Source organism: Callithrix jacchus, chromosome 13 (assembly GCF_049354715.1).
Source record: "Callithrix jacchus isolate 240 chromosome 13, calJac240_pri, whole genome shotgun sequence".
Lineage (NCBI taxonomy): Eukaryota > Metazoa > Chordata > Mammalia > Primates > Cebidae > Callithrix > Callithrix jacchus.
The window spans coordinates 101,944,841-101,971,258 of NC_133514.1; the positions used below are offsets into that span (position 1 = coordinate 101,944,841).

The 26,418-nt window shown below is 44.4% G+C and overlaps 1 protein-coding gene across 35 annotated transcripts in view; it reads left to right on the top strand.

Moving 5' to 3' along the window:
- The window catches only part of ZNF532 (zinc finger protein 532), a 133,584-nt gene that overhangs the window by 46,946 nt on the left and 60,220 nt on the right, over positions 1 to 26,418 (top strand). For 31 of the 35 annotated variants that reach the window (XM_035271229.3, XM_078346961.1, XM_035271235.3 and 28 more), the window contains one exon: positions 10,507 to 12,869. In XM_035271229.3, the coding sequence (XP_035127120.3) occupies positions 10,524 to 12,869 (2,346 nt within the window). In that variant the 5' untranslated portion in view covers positions 10,507 to 10,523. Of the gene's footprint in view, positions 1 to 2,559; positions 2,624 to 5,390; positions 5,529 to 10,506; positions 12,870 to 26,418 lie in introns of those variants that run through there. The other 4 variants (XM_078346950.1, XM_078346955.1, XM_078346964.1 and 1 more) reach the window with 3 other exon arrangements.

The following is a 26,418-nucleotide window of genomic DNA, read 5'->3' on the forward strand; positions in this document are numbered from 1 at the left end:
AAGTAAACCTTCAAATAATATGAAAAGTGAAATATAATAAGGCATCTTTTTGTTGCCTTTGACATTAGCTAGTAAATATTTATGAAGTTAGGGGACAAGGTGCAGTAAAAGTAACTCTAATGCATAATTTGCAAGAACAAAAGTTTTTGCAGCCTTTTGGGAAATCATTTTGGCATTTGTATTCATGGATCAGAACAAATGACCTGTAGTTAGATAAAAATTTAGTGACTACTGACATCCCTGTTTTTGGAGATTTGTAACACTCATTAGCATAATAGTGGCTCCTGCCTGAAAGAAATCTGTTTAACTGAGGAAAATCCAGCATTTGCTATATGCATTTCAGTCTTGCCCCTGCGAAAAGCCTAGTAACGTCCTACGGAACTAGTATCTGTGTTTTATGGTTTGTGAAATGTTGCCTGAAGTTTTTTTTTTTTGAGACGGAGTTTTGCTCTTGTTGCCCAGGCTGGAGTTCAATGGTGCAATCTCAGCTCACTGCAACCTCTGCCTCTTGGGTTCAAGTGCCTCAGCCTCCTGAGTAGCTGGGATTACAGGCGTGGGCATGGATTGTAACCACCCCTGGCTAATTTTGTATTTTTAGTAGAGACAGGATTTCTCCATGTTGGCCAGGCTGGTCTTGAACTTCCTGACCTCAGGTGATCCGCCTGCCTCGGCCTCCTGAAGTGCTGGGATTACAGACCTGAGCCACGGCACCCGGCCCGCCTGAAGATTTTTAGTGTTTTCCTAGAGAAGGCGAAGGTCATTGACAAAACAGAGGACTTAGAGGAACATGTTGAGAGGGAACATGAGAGTTTTAGTTTTAAGTTTGACCTAGTATGGGGGAGAGCCAAGCAGAATATCATCCCAGCAATGGAAAGACCCCTAAGGCAGAATTAGGGCTAAAGGTGGAAACCTGTGTGTCCTGACCGTTGTGACCATGGGAGTTGCTGAGGTTGCCATTGAACAAAAGTAGGTAAAAAAGAGTCTGAAGGGACTCGTGGAAAGAGAGAAGAGGAAGAGCCAGTGAGTCGGGAAAAGCCAAGTGAGCTCGAGGCGGTGCCGTGGGGTCTGCGAGAGGAAAGGATGACATGAAAATGAAATTCTGCAGAAAGGTCACGGGCAACATGAAAGGCGATCGGCAGCAAGAACAGGCGTGCGGATTGGGAATGGGTCGTTGCTGGAGTGCTTTGTGGCTGTGAGACTACACGACTCAGTGATGGCATGCACTTTCATTTGGACCTAGGAGGAAGGGCCACTCAGGGAGGGGACATGGCCACCGTAGGTCGCTAGCTAATAGTAGGAAATAGGGCAGCTCCAAAGCTGTCTCCTTTGTATTATATCACATAGCCTGGGGTTTCCCTTGTTAACTTTTATTTTGAAATAATTTTAACTTAAAGTTTTGGCTGGGTGCAGTGGCTCACATCTGTAATCCCTGCACTTCGGGAGGCCAAGGTGGGAGGATCATTTGAGCCCAAGAGTAACCAGCCTAGGCAACATAGCAGGATTTACAGAGAGAGAGAGAGAGAGAGAGAGAGAAGTTGCAAAAATAGATGAGGATTTCTATGTACCCATTTACCCAACTTTGGTCCTTAAAGCTCATATCTTGTATAATTCTAACACACTTGTGAAAATTAGAAAGTTATCATTTATATAATACAACTAATTAGATTTCAGCAGTTTTCCTACTAGAGGACAGTGTTTGCACACGGTTCTTTTTCACTTTGGCCTTACAGTGGGCAGTCCGAATTTTGTTTCCTGAGTTGTTTAGGTTAGGTTTTTTTCTTCCTTCACTCTTCAGTGCAGTCAGGTTATTTATTTATTGGTAATACATTTAGGTTCTTGTTATAACTGGTCTTAACTTTGGATCCCCCTCCCATTCCTGGTTGATTTTTATTTTTAAATTTTATATTTGCACACAGTGTGAAATTCTCTAGTGTTTTTTTGAGACAGAGTCTCACTCTGTTGTCCAGGCTGGAGTGCAGTGGTGCAATCTTGGCTCACTGCAACCTCTGCCTTCTAGGCTGAAGTGATTCTTCCATTTCAGCCTCCCGAATAGCTGGGATTACAGGTGTGCACCACCACACCTGGCTAAATTTTGTATTTGTAGTAGAGAGGGGTTTTCATGTTGGCCAGGCTGGTCTTGAACTCCTGACCTCAGGTGATCTGCCCGCTTTGGCCTCCAAAGTGCTGGGATTACACGTGTGAGCCACTGCGCCTGGCCTGAAATTCTCTAGGTTTTGACAGATGCACAGAAACATGTCTCCACTACCTCATTTGTGATACAGAACTATTCCATGATCCCCAAAATTCTCTCCTTCAGCTTGGCTTTTTTTTTTTTTTTCCAGAGACAGGGTCTTACTCTGTTCCTTAGGCTAGATTGCAGGGGCATGATTGTAGCTCACTGTAGCCTTGACTCCTGGGCTCAAACAATTGTCCTGCCTTGGCCTCCCAAAGTGTATGGCAGTCACCAGCCACCACGCCCAGCCTGGATTTGAATGGTGGTTTTGAGAGAGTGTGTTGTCAGAGGGCTGGGGAGATACTGGGAGGAGCAGGATATGTCCCAGTATTGCAGAGCTTGAGCCGTGAAGGCAGCATGGCAAGAGGACAGAGCACCAAGGGTTCCAGGGTAAGGCTGAGGGAGATCTCTCTATGCCACTAGGCAGATGGGATACGAATGACCCAAAATAGAAGGGAGGGACCAAGCTCACTGTGAAGGATCGGCTTGGCAAGGCCAGCAGTGGAGGTACAGGCAAGATTTGAAGGAACAAAGCCATGGGAGACCTCTTATTTTTTAACTTAATTGCAGAAAGAAAAGGGGATGGAGTTTAGAAGAGGGAGAGATTGTAACATCTGCAGGCCATAGCCTCAGGCCAGGCAGGGTGGCTCAAGTCTGAAATCCCAGCATGTTGGGGAGGTGAGGCTGGAGGATCACTTGAGGCCAGTTTGAGACCAGTCTGGGTGAGAGTGAGACCCCATTTCTACAACAGATAAGAAAAGAATTAGCTGAGTGTGGCAGTGCGTGTAAGGATCACATGAGCCCAGGACTTTGAGGCTGCAGTAATCTGTGATCATGGCCCTACACTCCATCCTGGGCAAACGAGCCAAGTCCTGTGTCTAAGAAAAGAAACAGCCTTTGCCTCATGGCAGGCTGGGCGTTAGTAAGGAAAAACAAAAAATATTGCAGCACTAAATGATACCGAAGACCTGCCACGGGCACACCCTGACTTTCCCTGGAGCTTCTCTCCTGGAAAAAGCAAAGGAGCTCTCACTGTAGCTGAGCTTTCGTTTTGACCCAGGAGAGCTTGGAGTTGGGGAGCCAGCTTCCTTAGAGAGCTGTGATTCGAGAAGTAGGCTGAGCAGGGGAGGTTGAGCTTTGAGAGAAGGCCAAGGTTTATAGGTATAGGGACTTTCCCTTAGTTGCTTCTGATGTGCGAGGGTGGAGCGGGGAGCCTACTTTTATAACCTTGAGGGAGAAGTGTGGAATAACTGCAGGGAAGGGCTGGGGATGGCTTCATTCTGTATTTCCCCAGGTCATGCCCTGGTTCATGGCGTTAGCGACTCCTGTGTTGATATTTCTAGAAGCAGTTTGAATTTCAGATCAGGAATATCAAATGTTAACTGAAGAAGAAGACATACTACCTTGAGCAAAGTATTTGTCTATCCATGATTGGTATCATCAGGTTTAAGGAAACCATTACTGTCTGTTTTGGATAATAGCAACTATATTTGCTAATTTCTTGTTAATTCACACAGAATTAACAAAACATGCATTCTGTTCTTTGTGCATGTAAACTGTATTTGTACAGTTACCCTGGTGTAGGCTGCTTAGAAAATGAAGCTCTTCTGCTGAGAGGGGCAGTGTGATTAGGGTGCCCAGCAGTGCTGACGGGTGAGAGGGTCGAGGCGAGTTGTTGGTGTCCCGTTGTGTCAGCTTTCTTCCCTGTGGCTGGAGAGGAACCTTTAGACCTACAAGGTGCTCTGGGCTGCCCGTCTGGACTTAATCAGGATCTGACTAGTGTGGAGGCTAAAGATAAAATTAAACTTTTCTTTGGCATTTTGTCACTGGCATGGGGCCTTCAGATGGCAAGTAATTAAGATATTCCATAGCTTTTTTTCTTTCTTTTTTTTCCCCCGAGACTGAGTATCTCTGTTGCCCACGCTGGACTGCAATGGCAGGATCTTGGCTCACTGCAACCTCTGCCTCCTGGGTTCAAGCAATTCTCCTGCCTCAGCAGTAGTTGGGATTCCAAGCGTCCACCACTACACCCAGCTGATTTTTGCATTTTTGGTAGAGACAGGGTTTCACTATGTTGGCCAGTGTGGTCTCAAACTCCAGACCTCAAGTGATCTGCCTGCCTTGACCTCCCAAAGTGCTGGGATTATAGGCATGAGCTACTATGCCTGGCCAGCTTTTTTCATAATTGCTTATTTTCCCTTTACACACTTTTTCATGTGTGCATGTGTGTGTGTGTGTCTGCATGTATGCTATTTTTTTGAAATCTGAGAATGTGCCATATTTGGGGCTCAGTCTCTTCCATCCCTGACTTCCTATAGAGAAGCAGTGAACCAGGGCAGCTGCTCCAGAGGTGCAGCTGGTCAGATTTTTTCTTTTTTTTAAAGTTGGCCCCAAAGCTGATCCCTGTCCCCAGCTGTTTTAAGAAGAGTGAAGAAGCATGAGGCTGACCTGCGTAGCTGAACCAATGTGCTGTTTGGAATGGAAATGCACTGAGAACATAGGTTTTCCTGATATTTGATTAAGATTGAAATGGGATAAAAGCGGCAAAAGGTCGCTTGGAAAGGGAAGAGAGGAAGCCCTCCCCTGCCCTCTCCTCCCCTGCCCTCCCTTCCCCCCCTTCCCCTCCCCTCCCCTGCCTTCCCTTCCCCTGCCCTCCCCTTCCCTCTCCTTCCCTGCCCTCCCCTGCCCTTTCCTCCCCTGCCCTCTCCTCCCCTGCCCTCCTCTGCCCTCTCCTCCCCTGCCCTCCCTTCCCCTGCCCTCCCCTGCCCTCCTCTGCCCTCTTCCTCCCCTGCCATCCCTTCCCCTGCCCTCCCCTCCCATCCTTCTTCTTTGGTGGAAGAGATATGTGAAGAGCCTTGGAAATTCTGAAAATGTAAGAGATTAGTGATGAAGCAGAGCTAAGGTTTGCATAATGGGATAATGGGAAGAGCAAGAGTTTGAATGTAGGTGGCCAAGAGAAGTCAATCCCTGTGTTTCTTGAAGATGGCTAAAAGCTGGGGATCCTAGCTAGATTCATTTTCTAAGAGGAGGAAATTAAATTTGAAACATTACATAATATAAACATATGTTATAAGAACATATTATATTTGAAGGAACGATAGGAAGGATGAAAACATGCTAGATCCATTCATTTATCAAATTACTTCTTTTGGGCCAGGCGCAGTGGCTCACACCTGTGATCCTGGCACTTTGGAAGCCGAAGTAAGAGGATTGTTTGAGCTCAGGAGTTTGAGACCAGCCTGGACAACATAGTGAGACACTATCCTGAAAGAAAGAAAAGAAGAAATATACATGTGTGTGTATATATATATGAATTATTTCTTTAAAAATTCAGGCCGGGCGTAATCCCAGCACTTTGGGAGGCTGAGGCGGGTGGATCACGAGGTCAAGAGATCGAGACCATCCTGGTCAACATGATGAAACCCCGTCTCTACTAAAAATACAAAAAATTAGCTGGGCATAGTGGCGCGTGCCTGTAATCCCAGCTACTCAGAAGGCTTAGGCAGGAGAATTGCCTGAACCCAGGAGGCGAAGGTTGCGGTGAGCCGAGATTGCGCCATTACACTCCAGCCTGGGTAACAACAGCTAAACTCCGTCTCAAAAAAAAAAAAAAAAAAAAAAAAAAAAATTCAATGGAATTTAAACAAGACACATGAAGGGCCTCATTGACGAGATAGTGCTGGAAAATAGGGACTGGGAATCCCAAAGCAGACCTTGTATTATTACAGTTGTTTTACGGGAAGCCTTTATAATACTGTGAGGATGGCCAGTGGACTTTGATTTGTTTTTCTCTAAGTAGGACTGTTATGATATAGAGTGTTGATTTTCATTAAGGGAAATGTTAGTTTCCCTGTTAAATAGGGAACCAGTGTTTTCACAGGTCAAGTGAGGCAGACCTTGGCTGGATTTGGGCATCTTTCTGTTTGGGAATTATTTAAAGTTGGGATTCAGTGGTTAGGTTGTGCCTGTGCCTTTAATACTGACATTCTCTAGTTGGAAATTGGTAAACGAACAATCTTTTCATTGCGAAGAAAGAATTTTTTTTTTGTTACAAAGTACGAAAAGTATGATTAAGGGGTAAATAGGTTTTTCTTAAGTTTTTCTTTTGACTTCTTAACTTTTGTCTTCTGCCAACAAAGATGAAATAGCTTTTTATACTTCTAAGAGGCTTTGAGTAGGAAAGGAAATGTTTTATCTCTGTGTCATAGGAGAAAATAAAGTGATCATGTGACAGACCTGAGTTCTTTCAGTTTCCTTTTTTGTAAACAAGTCTAGCATTTTTTCCCCTCAGATATTGTTGATGTCTTTGGGTGAAAGCACATTATACCTTAAACACAAATGCCATTAGTGAATTCTAGGTCATTTATGTAGGGTTTACTTTTAAATTAAAAGACCATTGGCTGGACTTGGTGGCTCACGCCTGTAATTCCAGCACTTTGGAAGACCAAGGCGGTCAGATCATGAGGTCAGGAGTTCAAGATCAGCCTGGCCAACATGATGAAACTCCATGTCTACTGAAAATAAGAAAAATTAGCTGCACGCGGTGGGGCAGGCCTGTGATCCCAGCTACTTGGGAGGCTGAGGCAGGAGAATCGCTTGAACCCGAGAGGCAGAGGTTGCAGTGAGCCAAGGTCGCGCCTCTGCACTCCAGCCTGGGTAACAGAGCAAGACTCTGTCTTGGGAAAAAAATAAAATAAAATAAAAGACCATTATTGCCTTTGAAGGGAGATGTATTTTATAGGGCATAAGTGAAAGACATTGTTAAAATAACTAAAGCTAATTCTGTTTGAAATTCAAACTGTTGAGGGAAAGGGAAGCTAAAATGAGATCCTTCTATTTTATCTTTTAAAAGAGAGGACTGAGATTTATTTTTGTAATGTTTTTCAGCAAAAGAATCTATTTTTAAGACAGTAGTACTTAGGAATTGAGGTGGAAATGAAGAAAACTTTCAGGCATAAACATTCCTCTTTGTATTCAGTATAACTGAGAAATGAAGTGGGAGTTAGACATTCTTTTTCCCTCCATGTGGCACACTTGCTCTTGCCTTCCAGAATGTGGGAAGGGAAAGGGTAATAGGACAATGTGATTGTGGGTATGAAAAACATTCCTGTAAACCGAAAAAGAAGTGTGAAGTTACAGAGAGCGATATCCATTCCATTAGTTATACAACCCTGGAGAGGGGAGTCCACCTGCCACAGTGATCTCGGATTTCAGATAACACGATGCACTTTCATGGCTGCTGCGCTCAGGCTTTAAAAAACGCCCTTTATGCATTTTCAGCTTAACGTTGGGCTCCCTGCAGGTGAACTAGGATGGCTGACTCACTTTTTAAACTACTGTCAGCTCACTTTGACCTCTTCACCACATCCCACTGCTTCACGCCGGGCTTCCCCACAGCCCCCAAGAGAAGAGTACAAACCTTAGATGGAGTGGAGGGATGGGGACAGGGTGCGGCTGGATCGCTGCGGAGAGAGAATTGCTTCTCAACCCCTTTGAGGGATTTGCAGGCATGGGAGTTCCTCTCCGGGGCCTTCTAGACCTTAACTCTGCTTTAGCTGGGCAGATGGGAATACATAGGGGCGGTGTGGAGGGCAGCAAGCTAGCCTTGACTCAGTGATTCAGTACAGCTGCTGTGCACGTGTTTATAAATCAAGAGGTCCCTGTATGTATAACAGCAGAAAAAGGTGAGAAGAGCCATATTAACCCTCCCTGGGTTCATAAGAATATCAGACAGTTGCACTGCTGACCATCCAGTTTTGTTTCACGTGGCGACCTTTCCTCATTCTTGTGGTTTTATGTTCTGGGCCTCCCACCCACTGAGTATTTGAATTATGTCTTACCTTCTCTTTGTTCCTGAACCGACTGCCCTCTGGGATGAACAGTATGAAACTGTATGAAGTCTTTTGCTCACCAAAATCATAAAGAGAGGGCAAATGACACAGATCCTGTGGAGCTCTAAAGAAAGGGTAGAGGGACTAGGGCAGAGCCCTGCTATCATGGGGACTTCGAGAGCCTGCGCCCACGCTTTGCATAAGTTAAAAATCTACTTTTCAGGCCCTTTCAACCCTGGTGGGGCAGGGGGTGGTGTCTTGAGTTTACTGTTAGCAGTGACCTCCAACTTTAGATCAGCACGGCTGGTGAGGACAGATCACAGGGCTGCTCTGCTGATGGCAGCTTTATTGTGAGAATTCCCTTTCCAACACCAGGATGATGGATGGAAACGAGTGGTGACGTTCAGGGATTATTTGTAAGTGGGTGGATTTTTACTTGGATATAGTGCCTGACAGATGGCTTTTTCATTCCCCACACTTTGCAGTTTAAATGTTCAATTTCATTTAGAAAACAAAATCATAATCACAAACTTTCCTACTGGGTCTGACTTCCCGTAGATACTTGTGTGTCAGTATCCCTAAGGTGTCGTCGTTGTATTTCCTGTGTACTTTTTGCATTGGTGGTAGTTTGGTGCCAGGCGTATGTTACTCCGTCTGTGCCTGCAAGCGCCCCTCTGAGAAAAGTGTGGTCACAGAGAGTTTTCTCGAGGCCGAGTAAGCCATCGAAGGAAAAGCACGTGTGACTTCTTCAGCTTGGTACTAACCGAGACAGGTGTGAATAGAAGCAGATTTATTCTTCAGCTCCCTCAAACCAAAAGTGTTGATTTCGTCTTCAGCAGTAGTTTTTACTAACCAGATTCTTCAGCATTTGGATGTGTCCCCAGAGTGAGTTAATATGCTCAGGGTCTTAGCAGCTGTTGATGGATTTGTGGTTTATATGAGTTTTTTCAGGCATGTATATTCTCACTAAGAAATTCTCCCTTGACCCTGGAATAGTTACTTTTATTAGGAATGTGTGATCTTTTATAGATTGTACAAGAAAAAAAATCATTAAGTGTTTCAGTAAAATCTGGAAGGAAACACCGTGTCAGGGACCAGTAAAGCAGATTTGAAGGAAGGATAATAACATAGTAAATACCGAAGAGCAGAGTTTGTCTAGGGCCGTGCGTCTGTAAATGGGCTAGGCGAATTCTTCCGCCGAGAGTCACCTGGTCAGCTGCTACCCTCTGCCCTTCTGACTGACTGCTGCTTGCTTGATTCCGCTTTCTCTTCTCTCGCTCTCCCCTCTCCCCTCTCCCCTCTTTCCTCTTTGCTTTCCTTCACTTCCTGTCTGTTTGCCTCCACTGCAGAAGGAACAGAGCCAAGAGATCCCCTCATTTCCTGAGGGCCCCAGAGCTAGTGGGTGACAGAGCTGGGTCTAGTCCTGGTTTTCTGTTCTAAATCTAGTGCTTGACTTGGTGTTGTATTAATTATTTGGCATTTATGCTAGAAAGGTGAGTGACACTTTGCCTGTCCTCAGGTGGCTTACAGGCCATTCTGTAAGAGGAGACAAGTGTACCCACACACTGGAGTAGAGACCAGGAAACAGCAGAGTCCCAGGAATGTGGGGCTCGGGGGTCCAGGGAGCAGAACATGTCCCCTACAGCGGAGGCTTTGTCTGCCCCACAATCACTTGTTCTCTGCAGATGGAGGGAAGGGCCCCTTTTAAAGACGCTCAGGCACTGCATGTATTCGTATAGCCTACATGCTTAGTAATGGCTGTGTCCAACCATTTTTCTGTAACTCTCTGTCTTCTGAGAGTGGTTCTTTTTTAACAAACCTCATAGGGAAAATTAGGGTTAAATAAAAATGGATGGAATCAGCTCCTTAGGGTTTTTTTTAAAATAAGTCCCAAGTGGAAGTTATGAGCAGATAGATATCCTGTGGCGGGTGTGGATGCTCGTTTCTTTTTTCTGTAGGTGAATACTGAAATCCGTAATTGGCTTTTTTGATTGTGGCATGTTTCTTTTACTACGGTATCCCAAATCTGATGGTGACTGTGATAGTGATCATTTTGCCAGCAGGATTAAATACTGTCAAGATCAAAATAGGTTTGGAAGTAGCTTTTTGTGAAATTGACACATTTTCCAGCTGCCACACCAGAACCTGTTTTTCTAGACTACAGCAGGTTCAATCAACTTCATTCTTGTTAGCTGGGAGCCACGCTGGTAACTCTGTACTACAGTATGGAGGGATTACTTTTGAAGCTAAAATTATATAGGTCTTATATTTTCTCAATGTTTGTTCACTTGGATGCAGGGTTTCCTAGTTATCATAAATGCAGTTACCACCATGCTCTTTCTTGGAAATCATCGTTATGTTAGTGCAAAGTGTCTGGGGGTTTTTATCTCATCGTGAGGAAATACCAATTACTGATGGAACTCTTTTCTGCTCATTTAACAGAACATCTGCTCAAATTCATGACCATGGGGGATATGAAGACCCCAGATTTTGATGACCTCCTGGCAGCATTTGATATCCCGGATATGGTCGATCCTAAAGCAGCTATTGAGTCTGGACACGATGACCACGAAAGCCACATGAAGCAGAACGCTCACGGAGAGGACGACTCCCACGCGCCGTCATCTTCTGATGTGGGCGTCAGCGTTATTGTCAAGAACGTTCGGAACATCGACTCCTCCGAGGGCGGGGAGAAGGATGGCCACAATCCCACCGGCAATGGCCTGCATAATGGGTTTCTCACAGGATCCTCCCTTGACAGTTACAGTAAAGATGGAGTGAAGGCCTTGAAAGGAGACGTGCCTGCCTCTGAAGTGACTTTGAAAGACTCGACGTTCAGCCAGTTTAGCCCGATCTCCAGCGCTGAAGAGTTTGATGACGACGAGAAGATCGAGGTGGATGACCCCCCTGACAAGGAGGACGTGCGGTCAAGCTTCAGATCGAATGTGTTGACGGGGTCGGCTCCCCAGCAGGACTTCGATAAGCTGAAGGCACTTGGCGGGGAGAACTCCAGCAAGACTGGACTTTCTACGTCAGGCAATATGGAGAAAAACAAAGTTGTGAAGAGAGAAGCAGAAGCCAGCTCTATAAACCTGAGTGTTTATGAACCTTTTAAAGTTCGAAAAGCAGAGGATAAATTGAAGGAGAACTCTGACAAGGTGCCGGAAAACAGAGTCCTGGATGGGAAGCCGAGCTCTGAGAAGAATGACAGCAGCCTGCCAGGCACTGCGCCGTCAAAGACCAAGTCGTCCTCCAAGCTCTCATCCTGCATCGCTGCCATCGCGGCTCTCAGCGCTAAAAAGGCGGCTTCAGACTCCTGCAAAGAACCAGTGGCCAATTCGAGGGAATCCTCCCCGTTACCAAAAGAAGTAAACGACAGTCCGAGAGCCGCTGACAAGTCTCCTGAATCCCAGAATCTCATCGACGGGACCAAAAAACCATCCCTAAAGCAACCCGATAGTCCCAGAAGCATCTCAAGTGAGAACAGCAGCAAGGGGTCCCCATCCTCTCCTGCAGGGTCCACACCAGCAATCCCCAAAGTCCGCATAAAGACCATTAAGACATCTTCTGGGGAGATAAAGAGAACAGTGACCAGGGTATTGCCAGAAGTGGATCTTGACTCTGGGAAGAAGCCTTCTGAGCAGACGGCGTCCGTGATGGCCTCTGTGACATCCCTTCTGTCATCTCCAGCATCAGCCGCCGTCCTTTCCTCTCCCCCCAGGGCGCCTCTCCAGTCGGCAGTTGTAACCAATGCAGTTTCCCCTGCGGAGCTCACCCCCAAACAGGTCACAATCAAGCCTGTGGCCACTGCTTTCCTCCCGGTGTCTGCTGTGAAGACGGCAGGATCCCAAGTCATTAATTTAAAGCTCGCTAACAACACCACGGTGAAAGCCACGGTCATATCTGCTGCCTCTGTCCAGAGCGCCAGCAGCGCCATCATTAAAGCCGCCAATGCCATCCAGCAGCAAACTGTCGTGGTGCCAGCATCCAGCCTGGCCAATGCCAAACTCGTGCCAAAGACTGTGCACCTTGCCAACCTTAACCTTCTGCCTCAGGGTGCCCAGGCCACCTCTGAACTCCGCCAAGTGCTAACCAAACCTCAGCAACAAATAAAGCAGGCAATAATCAATGCAGCAGCCTCCCAACCCCCCAAAAAGGTGTCTCGAGTGCAGGTGGTGTCGTCCTTGCAGAGTTCTGTGGTGGAAGCTTTCAACAAGGTGCTGAGCAGTGTCAATCCAGTCCCTGTTTACATCCCAAACCTCAGTCCTCCCGCCAATGCAGGGATCACGTTACCGACGCGTGGGTACAAGTGCTTGGAGTGTGGGGACTCCTTTGCACTTGAAAAGAGTCTGACCCAGCACTACGACAGACGGAGCGTGCGCATCGAAGTAACGTGCAACCATTGTACAAAGAACCTCGTTTTTTACAACAAATGCAGCCTCCTTTCCCATGCTCGTGGGCATAAGGAGAAAGGGGTGGTAATGCAATGCTCCCACTTAATTTTAAAGCCAGTCCCAGCAGATCAAATGATAGTTTCTCCGTCAAGCAATACGTCCACTTCATCTTCTACTCTTCAAAGCCCTGTGGGAGCTGGCACACACACTGTCACAAAAATTCAGTCTGGCATAACTGGGACAGTCATATCGGCTCCGTCAAGCACCCCCATCACCCCAGCCATGCCCCTAGACGAAGACCCCTCCAAACTGTGTAGACATAGTCTAAAATGTTTGGAGTGTAATGAAGTCTTCCAGGACGAGACGTCGCTGGCTACACATTTCCAGCAGGCTGCAGATACGAGTGGACAAGTAGAGTATCATTTAAATTTTGGTGTTTCAGTGATGAGTCTGTAGGCGTGAGTGCCTGATAGGGTGGGAACGCAGTGAAATGGACGTGTGTGTGTGTGTGTGCGCGCGCGCCTGCGCGCGCCTGTGTGGCCAGGCACATGTTCCAGTAAGGATTGTTTTCATAGAATAGAAACAATTAGCTGGGGACACAGTAGTGGTGGCGGTGGCGGTAGTAGTAGTGGTAGCGGTGGCAGTGGCGGCAATGGCATGTGCCTGTTGTCCTAGCTATACTTGGGAGGGTGAGGTGGGAAGATTGCTTGAGTCCAGGAGTTCGAAGCTGCTGTGAGCTGTGATTGAGCCACTGCACTGTAGCCTGGCATTGGAGCGAGATCGTATCTCTAAAAGAATAGAAACAATGTTGAAACATGAATCTTATTTTAATAAAATAGTTTTTTGTGGGTAAGATAATATATGTGTACTAGCTGAGTTGTGGAACTTTGCATTTTGGTAATTGTTTGGTCATTGGAATGTATGTTGAAAGCCTGAGATTGAGCTGATTGTAGTGTCATCCCATTGTATGAACTGTTCAAATTAGGCTTTGTCATCAGAGTTCCTGACTTATTGGCAATTTTGATATTTAGAAAAATATTTACTGTTATTTATCTGCTGGCAGCTCTACTGAGCTTATTGTTTACAATGCTGATCTGTCTTTCACAGTGAACTGTATTTATCGGTACCCATTTCTGTGGCATGCCTACTTACTTAAGATGGTGGTCCAGATGTACGTTCAGCAATACCCTTCACTGCAGTGAATTGAAGCCACAAACGGCAGACCCACCTCCGCTTAGCTAGAACACCTTTGCACGTGTTTGCAGTTTTGTTTTGTAGTGAGGTGCAGCTCAGTGCCTGTGAACTACATTTCACAGTGGGCGTCAATCAGCCTTTCATCTCCATCATTTGCTACTTCATGAGGCCACGTTTAGCTAATAGATAAATGTATTTATCATAAGTATATGATACTATTGTTTGGAAGTAATTAGACATGTTGAATGAAATAAATTCCAGTTAGACCATGTGACGTATTGTCCAAACCAGAAAACTTGTGAAATTTGGCTGGGCCCAGTGGCTCACGCCTGTAATCCCAGCACTTTGGGAGACGAGACAGGTGCATTGTTTGAGGTCAGGAGTTCGAGACCAGCCTGGGCAACATGGCGAAAGCTGATCTCTACCAAAAATACAAAGCATTAGCCAGGCTTGGTGGTACATGCCTGTCATCCCAGCTACTTGGGAGACTGAGTTGGGAAGATCCTTTGAGCCTGGGATGTGGAGGTTACAACAAGCTGAGATCACACTACTGCACTCCAGCCTCAGGTGACAGAGCAAGACCTTTTCTGCCGCTCATCCCCCCAACCAAAAAAAATTGTAAAATTCCAAGGGAGCACTAGTTTGAGCTAATACACCATGCCCCTCCAACATCTCTTTATGGAGATGTAGCAGAAAACTGGGCTTTCCTTTTTCCTCCTCTAATATTTTGTTAATTAGGATGCTTATGCTACAGTTTAGAAGTTTGGTACTTACTATCTTGGTGATTAATTCCTCAAGGGTAATTACTGGGTTAAGTTCTTTGTAGCATTTTGAGTTTGGGGAACAAAACATCAAGAATACCCCGGTATTTTTTTCTCTGGTTTTTCAGTTTAGTGGAAATGGAAGCAGTAAAGAGTTTTGACAGCATTCTTGCAGGTTTGAATGTTAAATGTTTCATTGGCTCTGGCAGTAAAATGCTCAAGAAAACAGGAAAGCAGAGACTTAGTTCAAGAAGGCCGTGATGGCTCCAGCTTTTAACCTATTCCAGTGGTGATGCCTGGGTCCTGCCTACGTGGATGTCCTCCCATCTTGACACCACTTCATCCAAAGGATAATCTTCCTTTTCAGGCTAACAGGATGCAAGTAAGAAAGGGGAAAAAGCTGAAAGCCCTTTCTTCAGTGCTGTTGTGCTTTTGTCTAGTGTCCGTGTCTGCTGGTGGACTGTGTAGAGGGGTCAGCTGTGTCCTGGCTTAGGAGGGTTCTCACTACGAGCTGAGTGCTCTGTAAGTGGCCTTTGGAGCTACCCTCAGATGTGTCTGTCTGAGTCCTCCTTCTCTGAGAGCAAGGAGGGGCTTGGCCAGGTGGGTAAGAATTTTCTTCTTCCCTGCATTTCCCTAGTTTTTATTTTATTTTTATTCATCTCAACCTTTGCCTCCCAGGTTCAAGCGATTCTCCTGCCTTAGCCTCCTGAGTTGGGATTGCATCCATCCACCATCATGCCCAGCTAATTTTTGGTATTGTTATTAGAAACGGGGTTTTACCATGTTGGCCAGGCTGGTCTTAAACTCCTCACCTCAGCCTCCCAAAGTGCTGGGATTACAGGTGTGAGCCTCTGCACCTGGCTGTTTTTGTTATTTATTTATTTATTTTATTTTATTTTTTTATTGTGTTTTAGGTTTTGGGGTACATGTGAAGAATATGCAAGACTGTTGCATAGGTACACACATGGCAGTGTGGTTTTCTGCCTTCCTCCCCATCACCTATATCTGGCATTTCTCCCCATGTTGTTCCTCCCCAACTCCCCACCCTCCACTGTCCCTCCCCTATTTTCCCCCAACAGACCCCAGTGTGCGATGCTCCCCTCCCTGTGTCCATGCGTTCTCATTGTTCAACACCCACCTATGAGTGAGAACATGCGGTGTTTGATTTTCTGCTCTTGTGTCAGTTTGCCGAGAATGATGGTTTCCAGGTTCATCCATGTCCCTGCAAAGGACACAAGCTCATCATTTTTTTGTGGCTGCGTAATATTCCATGGTGTCTATGTGCCATTTTCCCTGTCCAGTCTATCATCAGTGGGCATTTGGGTTGATTCCAGGTTTTTGCTATTGTAAACAGTGCTGCAATAAACATTCATGTGCATGTGTCCTTATAGTAGAACGATTTATAATCCTTTGGATATATACTTACCAATAGGATTGCTGGGTCAAATGGAATTTCTATTTCCAGGTCCTTGAGGAATCATCACACTGTCTTCCACAACGGTTGAATTAATTTACACTCCCACCAACAGTGTAAAAGTGTTCCTATTTCTCCACATCCTCTCCAGCATCTGTTGTCTCCAGATTTTTTAATGATCGCCATTCTAACTGGCGTGAGATGGTATCTCAATGTAGTTGTGATTTGCATTTCTCTAATGACCAGTGATGATGAGTGTTTTTTCATATGCTTGTTGGCCTCATATATGTCTTCTTTTGTAAAGTGTCTGTTCATATGCTTTGCCTACTTTCGAATGGGCTTGTTTTTTTCTTGTGAATCTGTTTTAGTTCTTTGTAGATTCTGGATATCAGCCCTTTGTCAGATGGGTAGACTGCAAAAATTTTTTCCCATTCTGTTGGTTGCCGATTCACTCTAATGACTGTTTCTTTTGCTGTGCAGAAGCTGTGGAGTTTGATTAGGTCCCATTTGTCTATTTTGGCTTTTGTTGCCAAGGCTTTTGGTGTTTTGGTCATGAAGTCCTTGCCTATGCCTATGTCCTTAATGGTTTTGGCTAGATTTTCTTCTAGGGTTTTTATGGTGTTAGGTCTTGTGTTTAAGTCTTTAATCCATCTGGAGTTAATTTTAGTGTAAAGTGTTAGGAAGGGGTCCAGTTTCTGCTTTCTGCACATGGCTAGCCAGTTTTCCCAACACCATTTATTAAACAGGGATTCCTTTCCCCATTGCTTGTTTTTGTCAGGTATGTCAAAGATCGGATGGTTGTAATTGTGTGGTGTTGCCTCCGAGGCCTCTGTTCTGTTCCATTGGACTATATTTCTCTTTTGGTACCAGTACCATGCTGTTTTGATTACTGTAGCCTTGTATAATTTGAAGTCCAGTAGTGTGATGCCGCCCACTTTGTTCTTTTTCCTTAGAATTGACTTGGCTATGCGGGCTCTCTTTTGGTTCCATATGAAGTTTAAGGTGGTTTTTTCCAGTTCTGTGAAGAAGGTCATTGGTAGCTTGATGGGGATAGCGTTGAATCTGTAAATTACTTTGGGCAGTATGGCCATTTTCACGATATTGATTCTTCCTAACCATGAACATGGAATGTTTCTCCATCTGTTTGTGTCCTCTCTTACTTCGTTGAGCAGTGGTTTGTAGTTCTCCTTGAAGAGGTCCTTTACGTTCCTTGTTAGTTGTATTCCTAGGTATGTTTTTCTCTTTGTAGAAATTGTGAATGGCAGTTCATTCTTTATGTGGCTCTCTTTAAGTCTGTTATTGGTGTATAGGAATGCTTGTGATTTTTGCACATTGATTTTGTATCCTGAGACTTTGCTGAAGTTGCTTATCAGTTTCAGGAGTTTTTGGGCTGAGACGGTGGGATCTTCTAGATAAACAATCATGTTGTCTGCAAATAGAGACAATTTGACTTCCTCCTTTCCTATTTGAATACTCTTCATTTCTTTTTTTGCCTGATTGCTCTGGCTAGAACTTCCAGTACTATACTGAATAGGAGTGATGACAGAGGGTATCCTTGTCTAGTGCCAGATTTCAAAGGGAATGCTTCCAGTTTTTGCCCATTCAGTATGATATTGGCTGTTGGTTTGTCATAAATAGCTTTTATTACTTTGAGATACGTTCCATCAATACCTAGTTTATTGAGGGTTTTTAGCACAAAGGGCTGTTGAATTTTGTCAAAGGCCTTCTCTGCATCAGTTGAGATAATCATGTGGTTTTTGTCTTTGGTTCTGTTTATCTGGTGAATTACGTTTATAGACTTGCGTATGTTGAACCAGCCTTGCATCCCCGGGATGAATCCTACTTGATCATGGTGGATAAGCTTTTTGATGTGCTGTTGCAGTCGGCGTGCCAGTATTTTGTCGAAGATTTTTGCATCTATGTTCATCATGGATATTGGCCTGAAGTTTTCTTTTCTTGTTGAGTCTCTGCCGGGTTTTGGTATCAGGATGATGTTGTTCTCATAAAATGATTTGGGAAGGATTCCCTCTTTTTGGACTGTTTGGAATAGTTTCAGAAGGAATGGTACCAGCTCCTCTTTGTGTGTCTGATAGAATTCGGTTGTGAACCTATCTGGACCTGGGCTTTTTTTGTGTGGTAGGCTCTTAATTGCTGCCTCAACTTCAGCCCTTGTTATTGGTCTATTAAGGGTTTTGACTTCTTCCTGGTTTAGGTTTGGGAGGATGCAAGTGTACAGGAATTTTCACCATATTAGTCAGGCTGGTCTTGAACTCCTGACCTCAGGTGATCCGCCCACCTCAGCCTCCCAAAGAGCTGGGATTACAGCCATGAGCCACCGTGCCCGGCTTGTTCTTTATTAACCTTTAGGGCTCAACAGCCAAACTAGGGTGAAATGGGTGAAGGTCTATCCCTAGGAGGAAAGATTAACGTCTTGTGTGTATGGTTGCTTTGGCATCACTTTTGTATCTTGCTGGGATAAGTAAAATACGCAGGTCACCTATTTCACCTGGAATCCCAAAGAGTGAATTAGGGCAGAATGTACATTTAACTGTCAGGCCAGATACACACAAGCAAAACGTTCACCTCCTGTTCTGTTTCCTATTTGCAGTTATCCCCTCATTCCCGTAGGTCGCTTGGCTCACCAGAGAAGGGCATTTGTTTGTAGTGAGCTTCAGCCCACTGTATAGAGGCCTGCAGGGCCAGCAGCGTGGACAGGTCCCACAGCACGCTCACCTCCTGTTCCTCGTCTCCTGCTTCTCACTGGATCTAGAATGCCTCTCCACAGCTTTCCATTTTCCCAGACGCTGCCAGACTGTGTCACTCAGACCCAGGCGGGGAGTGTGGCTTCTGCCTCAGTAGGAGTGGCTGCTGCATCCTCAACATTCGTGGTTTAAGCTAACCTGGAGTCTCTTCCCTGGTTCTGTGGGCTAGTAGCATGCCTGTGGCTGTTGCCATCCTAGCCTCCACATGTGGCCAGGGGGGTTCTTGCCCATTATTGTTGCCTGAGGTGGCGTCCCGCAGCTGTGGGAGTGGGAGGTGGGGGATGAAGTAAGACAAGGAGAAAAGAAAAGAGAAAATAGCCTTGGTTTCATCTTTCCGTTTGCCAGTCACATGACTGTCGGCCAGTTCACAGCTTGTTAAACTCGATTGGGAAAATCTTCCCATGGCACTGGGTTTCTTTCTGAAGGTAGCACTTAAAACACATGACTGCTTAAAAATAATCTGGAAATGGCCCCAGGGGCTCCTGAAGTACCAGTGACTGTGCCGAGCCCCTCCATTCCTCTGTTGTCCAGCTCATTCCACGTATTTTCTTTTCTGAGGTGGAGTCTCTGTTACCCAGGCTGGAGTGCAGTGGCATGATCTCGGCTCACTGCAGACTCTGCCTCCTGAGTTCAAGCGATTCTCCTGCCTCAGCCCCAGAGCAGCCGGGATTACAGGTGCATGCTAACACGGCCAGCTAATTTTTATATTATTAGTGGAGACAGGGTTTCACCGTATTGGCCAGGCTGGTCTCAAACTCCTGACTGCAAGAGATCCACTTGCCTTGGCCTTCCAAAGTGCTGGGATTACCGGTGTGAGCCACCCTGCCCGGCCAGCATTCCATGTATTTAACACTTTTACTTTCTATTTCCCCATTGACTTCTACATTGGTGGTAGCTCATGGGTGAATTGGAAGAGTATACCACCTCACATTGTAACAGCTTTCCAGGGCCTCACACCCTGGCCCGCCCTTTCTGGGGTAGAGGAACCCAGTTCAGTTTAACCCTATGGCTGCAGCTCTGGGGCAGGTTTCATAGGTCTGCATATTAGTGTCTCGTTAGTCTGGTTATCCGAAGTGGATTCCTGAACTCACCCTGCTGCCCCTGTTCATGGTTCAGGAAGTGTAAAGGGTGTGGTCTCCCGGGTCCTTGCTAGACTGGTCCATCACTCTTCACTCTGCCTTTCAGCCTCTTGGTTTACTAGGCCTGGAGAAAGGTATGAAGGACCTCCTTCCCATTTTCTTTTGAGGTAATTGTAGATTCATGTAAGAAATAATACAGAGAGAACTTGTATACCCTTCATCCAGTTCCCCACAATGGTAACATCTCACACAACTGTAGATCAGTATCACAACTGGGATATGGGCACTGACTCAGTCAAGGTACACAACTTCCCCAGCACTACAGGGATCTCTCATATTGTTCATTTATAGCCACAGCCCCCCACTCCTTCACCCCTGGTAACCACTAAGCTGTTTTTCATTTCTATAATTTTGTCATTTCAGGAATGTCATATAAATGGAATCATATAGTATATAACTCTTTAGGGTTGGTTTTTTTTTCACTCAGCATAATTCCCTGGTTGTTGGGTCTATCAATAGAATATTCCGTTTTATTGCCGAGTAGATTCCATTGTATGGTTGTACCATAGGTCATTTAACCATTCACTTGTTGAAAGACATCTGTATTGGATCCAGTTGGGGGCTCTGATGGATAAAGCTAGTATTAACATTGTGTACAGGTTTTTGTGTAGACGTAAGTTTTTATTTCTCTGGGATAAATGCCTATTTATCAGCAAAGTATAATTGCTGGGTTATGTGGTATTTGCATTTTTCAGAGTGGCTGTACCGTTTTATATTCCCAGGAACAATGTACGAGGGATCTGGTTTCTCCGCATCCTCGCCAGCATTCGCTGGTGTTAACCGTTTTTTATTTTAGCCATTTTGATGGGTATGTGGCACTGTTCTATTGTGGTTTCAGTTTTTTTTTCTCTACTGGCTAATGACGTTGAACACCTTTTCATGGGTTTAATTTGCCACCTGTATTTCCTTTTTGGTGAAATGTCTGTTCTTATCTTTTGCCCATCTTTAATTAGGTTGTTTGTTTTACGACAAACCATCCATTGAGTTCACCAGTTCTTGATAGAGCTTAGATACTAGTCTTGTTGGCTATGTGGTTGCAAGTGTTTTCCCCCAGTCTGTAGCTTGTCTTTTCATCCTCTTAACAGGTCTTTGGCAGAGCAAAAGTTTGTAATTTTCATGAAGTCAAGTATATCAGTTTTCCATCTTATGACCCCAGCTTAAGATCCTAAAGATTTTCTCCTGTGTTTTTTTCATAAACGTTTTATAATTCTGTGATTTACAAATTAAGTCTGTGACTCATTTTGAGTTAATGTTTGTGTCAGGTATGAGATTTAGGTGGAGGGTTATTTCCCCCCGCCACACACATCCACTTCCTCTAGCACCATTTGTTGAAGATGCTCTCTTCCTCCGATGAATTGCTTTTGCCCCTTTGTCAAGTATCAGTCAGGCATTTGTGTGGGGCTGTTTCTGCATTCTTCATTCTGTTCCATTGTTCTGTGTGTCTGTCCCTCCACCAGTATCTACAGTCTGATACTGTAATTAGATAGTCTTCAAATTTGGTAGAAGGATGCCTCCAATTTATTTTTTTTTCCCAAAATTGTTTTCACTAATCCAGGTCTTTTGCTCTTTCATATAAATTTTAGAATAATGTTGTCAATTTATATAAAACATCTTGCTGGAATTTTGATAGGAATTGCATTAAACTTACATATCAGTTTAGGGGAGAATTGACATCTTTACTGTTTTGAGACTTTTGGTCCATGAAATGAGCACAGATTCTTCATTTATTTATATCTTTGATTCTTTGTTTTGTAGTTTTCTTGTGTGTTTTTTTGTTGTTGTTGTGTTTTAAGACGGAATTTCACTCTTGTTGCCTAGGCTGGAGTGCAATGGCGCCATCTCAGCTCACGGAGATCTCCACCTCCTAGGTTCAAGCAATTCTTCTGCCTCAGCGTCCTGAGTAGCTGGGATTACAGACATGCGCCACTATGCCTGGCTAATTTTGTATTTTTAGAAGAGTCGGGGTTTCTCCATGTTGGTCAGGCTGGTCTCGAACTCCTGACCTCAAGTGATCCACCCACCTTAGCCTTTCAAAGTGCTGGGATTACAGGCATGAGCCACCGTGCCCAGCCTGTTTTGTAGTTTTCATCATGTAAGTCCAATGCATGTTTTGTTAGATTCCTTTTTCTTAAACAATGTGGTATTATATTTTTTGGTGAGTACATATTCATGGCTAATATTTAGAGAGACAAATAATTTTTATTATATTTACTGTGTATCCTTTGACTCTGTTGAAGTCAGTTACTGGTTTCAGGGTTCTTTTTTTGGGTAGATTATATTGATTTTTCAGATATCAAAATAGCCTTGCATTTCTGGAAAGAATCCCACTTGGTCAAGCTACATATTTTTTATATATAATTTGAATTATAATTGCTACTATTTTGTTAAGGAGTTTTGCATCTGTTTGCACGTATGTTTCCTTTTTTGTTGTGTTCTTGTCCAATTTGAGATAGGTTGATACTCGCTTTTTAAAGAATTGAGAAGTGTTCCCTCCTTTTCAATTTTTCTGAGAGTGTGTATAATTGGTGTTAGTTTTTCTTTGTTTGGTAGAATTCTCCAATAAAACCACCTGGGTCTGGAGATTTCTTTTTTTAGAGTTTAAAAGAAATACCTGCTGGGCTGGTGTTGGGGTAGCGTTACCATTTGGCAGACATGAAAGTTCCCCTTCGCTACTGGCCTTCTCTGACACCCACCGTCTGGGTGGTGGGGGCGTTGGGACAGATAGCTCATTACAGTCTCAAGAGGGTGGAAGTATTGGCTTGACTTGGCACAGGTTGGGGTGGGGCCCCAGCGTTTTCTGTGGGATTTCGCTGGAGTAGAGCAGGCATTGTCTCCAAGTTTTCTGTTTTCCTAGTCACGCCTTTCTTGGTTGTTGGCTACAGAGCACAGGCTTTTCTTGGGGATATTTTTTTGGTCTCTACCCATTGGCATTTTGGGTTGCTAGCTTCTTCAGCTCCAAATCTGGAATATATGAGGCAAAGAGAAACCCTTTGACTGGGAATTGACTACTCTGTCATTTGTAAGGTCTTGAGGTCCCTAGCTAATGTTTCACTCCACCTTTCAGAGTTCTTTTATGTTTGTTTTATATATCATGTTCAGGGTTTTGAGTTGCACTTAATGGGAAGAATAGGGAAAGTTACTTTTCCTGAAAGTGGATGTTTTACTGCGGTATTTTTTTTTTTTTTAAAGATGCTAATGTAGCTGCCCTGTCTTGAAGGAGAGATTCTGTAATTGCATTGTTGCGCTCTGCCTGAGACTTTCAGACCCCAATTCTCAGTTGTTTTTGCAATTAGGCTTCCTGGGAGGATGACTTTCCATTTGACTTCCTGGGATTTCTGTCTTCTCTGAATCAAAGACATTTTCTCTGCCCAGTGTAAATTTCCTTCTTAGCCCCATCTTTAAAAGCAGTTAGGAGTGAGAATTGCTTCTTTTTCCTTTCACATCTGGTGAGCTGAGCCGGTTTTAAAACCTCAGCCTTTCTCTTAAGAATACACTTTTCTTGATTTAGCTCAGTCACTATCCCCCTTTTTTAATCTTTCATTTTATGTTTTATTTTTCCCTTGGTATCATTTTGTATTTTGACCTCTATTTACGTTTTGAACAGAGCCTTTCTCAGTTTCCCCAGGGTGCTTCTCTGCACCCAGCAGAGGGTCTGTCTGCCTGTGAGCAGCAGCTGGGGCTGTTCATCCCATGCCTCTCACATCTCTTACGCATGCCTTTAGCCTTCTTCTGAGACTGCCAGTATGCCATGGAATAAAGGAAGGTTTGGGTGGCATTTAGTGAATTCTCTTTGCCAGTTGCTGCTCCTCCTCCGAGTGTTCTGTAGACAATCTATGCAGAAGTAACAATTGCCAGAGAGACTCAAAAGCACTACTTCCTTATGAACTGGCCTATGCTCAGCGACCCCCAAGAGCAGGTCTCTGGTAAGAGCGGCTTTGGAATATATGGTTTTAGCTCGAGGCTGTCTTTGCCATACATTCCCAAAACTGTCTTAAGATTTGATCACACTCTGGTAGACGATATGGGCCGGAAACCAAAAAGCCCGCTAGGCTGAGGTTGGACTGCCTGCGTGCATCTGCTTACCCCTCAGAGGAGGTGGTGGCAGAGGGAGAGGGAGCCAGAGGGCTAAGGACCGATCAGGGATCACTAGCTTCCAGAGAGCACGGCATCAAGCAGTACAATAAAAACAGAGTTCTGAGCAGTGGACTTTTTAGCCAGTAAATCTGCCCCACTTGGGGGTTTGTATTCTGATCTTTCTGCTTAATAATCCCTGCTTTGGGGCACATTGAGAAAAGGAAGTGGGTGAGAGCAGAGGGAGCTTCTCTCTTCTCCATGAAGTATTTAAAGCTGAGGACTATTGATATTTTAACGTGTTGGGATGTCATGGCTTCACTTCTCATGAAACAATGTCTAAATTTAACCAACTCTAGACTAGAAATGCTTTCTGTAACATCTTCGTTTTAAAAATCCGTTTTCTTCTTGCAGAATTTATATCAGCTGTAGAATCACAGAATACTTACTGTAGGTCTTTTGGCCAGCCCTTTTACTTTACAATTGAAAAAACAAATGCCCAATTGGTGGCAGAGCTGGGACTCAAGGCAGAGTTTCTGTATTGCTGGTTCATTCTTTCCGCTTCGTCATGCTGACTCTCTAAGATGTGGAAGCACATGCTCTCACAGTCACATGGATGCTAGGAATCACATAGGGATGGATTCTTGCGGTTGCCGAAGTCACCTTCAAGAGTGTGGATAAAGGTGACATTTGCAGTTGTCCTCATTTTTGGGGATTGCTGGTTCACTTCAGTTCAGGAACTTTCTGGACATCATTAATACAGCACACTGACTGTATTAGATTCTCATGAGCAGCCTCTGCTGCTTCTCATTTCTAGATCCTCTCTGCTCAGGCAGCTTCCTCTGGAAACCAGGGAGCTCACCTGAATTCCTCCCCTCCATCTCCCAAAATACCATTGTTAGCTGAAGACTCGTGACCCTTGGTTTTTGGTCCTGCTCTTCTAAGTGTTTAATTTAAATTTTGGTCAAGAATAGTCCTGTTCTAGTTTATATTTTAATGTTGTCAGTCTTTACCCATATTCTTCAGTAATAAGCATCTAAGTATGTGTTGGCCATATATAGCTTTCTGTCAATTTGTTCATTTAACTGTCAACTCTCTTAGGGACTTTTTGTGTAGCAGAACGATTGGGCAAAACCGGCACAACCAGCTAGCTCTGAGCAAAACGCATATAGAGCCAGCTCTGCTGTATTTGCTTGCTGTTACTTCTACTTAAGTGAGATCTGAAAGGAAATGCTTTCTTTGTGTTCTCAGTGTGAAATTGGACAGAAGTGAAAGCCACAAACAGACTGGTATACGTTATTATTTTTGGATAATTATACTTTAGACAGAAGATTCTGGAACTGCTTTTAATGAGGTGAGAGTAGTTTACTTAGCATCTGGGCTGACTGTTAAGCTGGTGTTGTTTCTGCCTTTAGCTCCAGTGTTTCACGGTGGTATAGACATTTGGTCTGCTTGAAATTTAAGCATAAATATACGGCCAAACTTAGATTTCTCTAGCCTCTCTCACTCTTTTCCATGTACCTCTCTCAGGCTATTTTTCTGCCTAAAATAAGAGCAAAAACACGTAGAATTATTTTTTTTATTACTCAGCTAATTCCTCATCCATGGAAAGAGGCTGTCAAGCTTGAACACTCTCTGATTCCGTAACAGGCCAGAATGTACCTGGTTCCCCCTTCCCTGTAGCGTGCATTTGCATGCCAGTGATCCATTTTAGTGCCAGGACTGGATAGAACAGGCTCAGTAAGTGTATAGTCAGCCAGGCGCAGTGGCTCACGCCTCTAATCCCCTAGCACTTTGGAGGCCGAGGCAGGTGGATTGCCTGAGCTTAGGAGTTCAAGACCAGCCTGGGGAACACGATGAAACCCTGTCTCCACTAAAATACAAAAAATTAACTAGGTGTGGTGGTGTGGGCCTGTAGTCCCAGCTACTCAGGGGACTGAGGCAGGAGAATTGCTTGAACCTGGGAGGCGGAGGTTGCAGTGAGCCGAGATCATTCCACTGCATTCCAGCCTGTGCAACAGAGTGAGAGTTCGTCTCTTAAAAAAAACAAACAAAAAGTACAGTCATCCCTTAGTGTCCTCGGGTGTTGGCTCTAGGACCCCCTTTGGATAGCAACATCTGAAAGTGCTCAAGCCTCTGTTATAAGATGGCATAGTATTTGCATATAACCTAAACACATCTGCCCATATACTTTAAATCATCTCAAGATTGCTTATAATATCTAATAGTGTTAATACCATATAAAGAGTTGTTATACTTTATTTTTTACATGTGTATTTTTTATTGTTGTATTGTTATTTTTAATTATTTTCCCAAATATTTTTGATCTGTGGTTGAATACATAGATGCAGAACCCCGGGATATAGAGGGTCGGTTGTAATTGAGAACACGGAATGTGGGTACTTTTCAGCTTTATTTTCCTGTAGCTTTCTAATATTACCTGACTATTGAAAAGTAATGTCTACTTTAAAAAGTAACAGTTCAACCAAGCAAATAAGGCTGCCCTAGAATAGAAATTAACTGTTTATTACCTAAGTACTGAAAACATTTGTCCATTTTTAGATGACGCAGGTAAAATGTCAAGAGACACACGAAACCACTTAGGTACGCTTCATTATA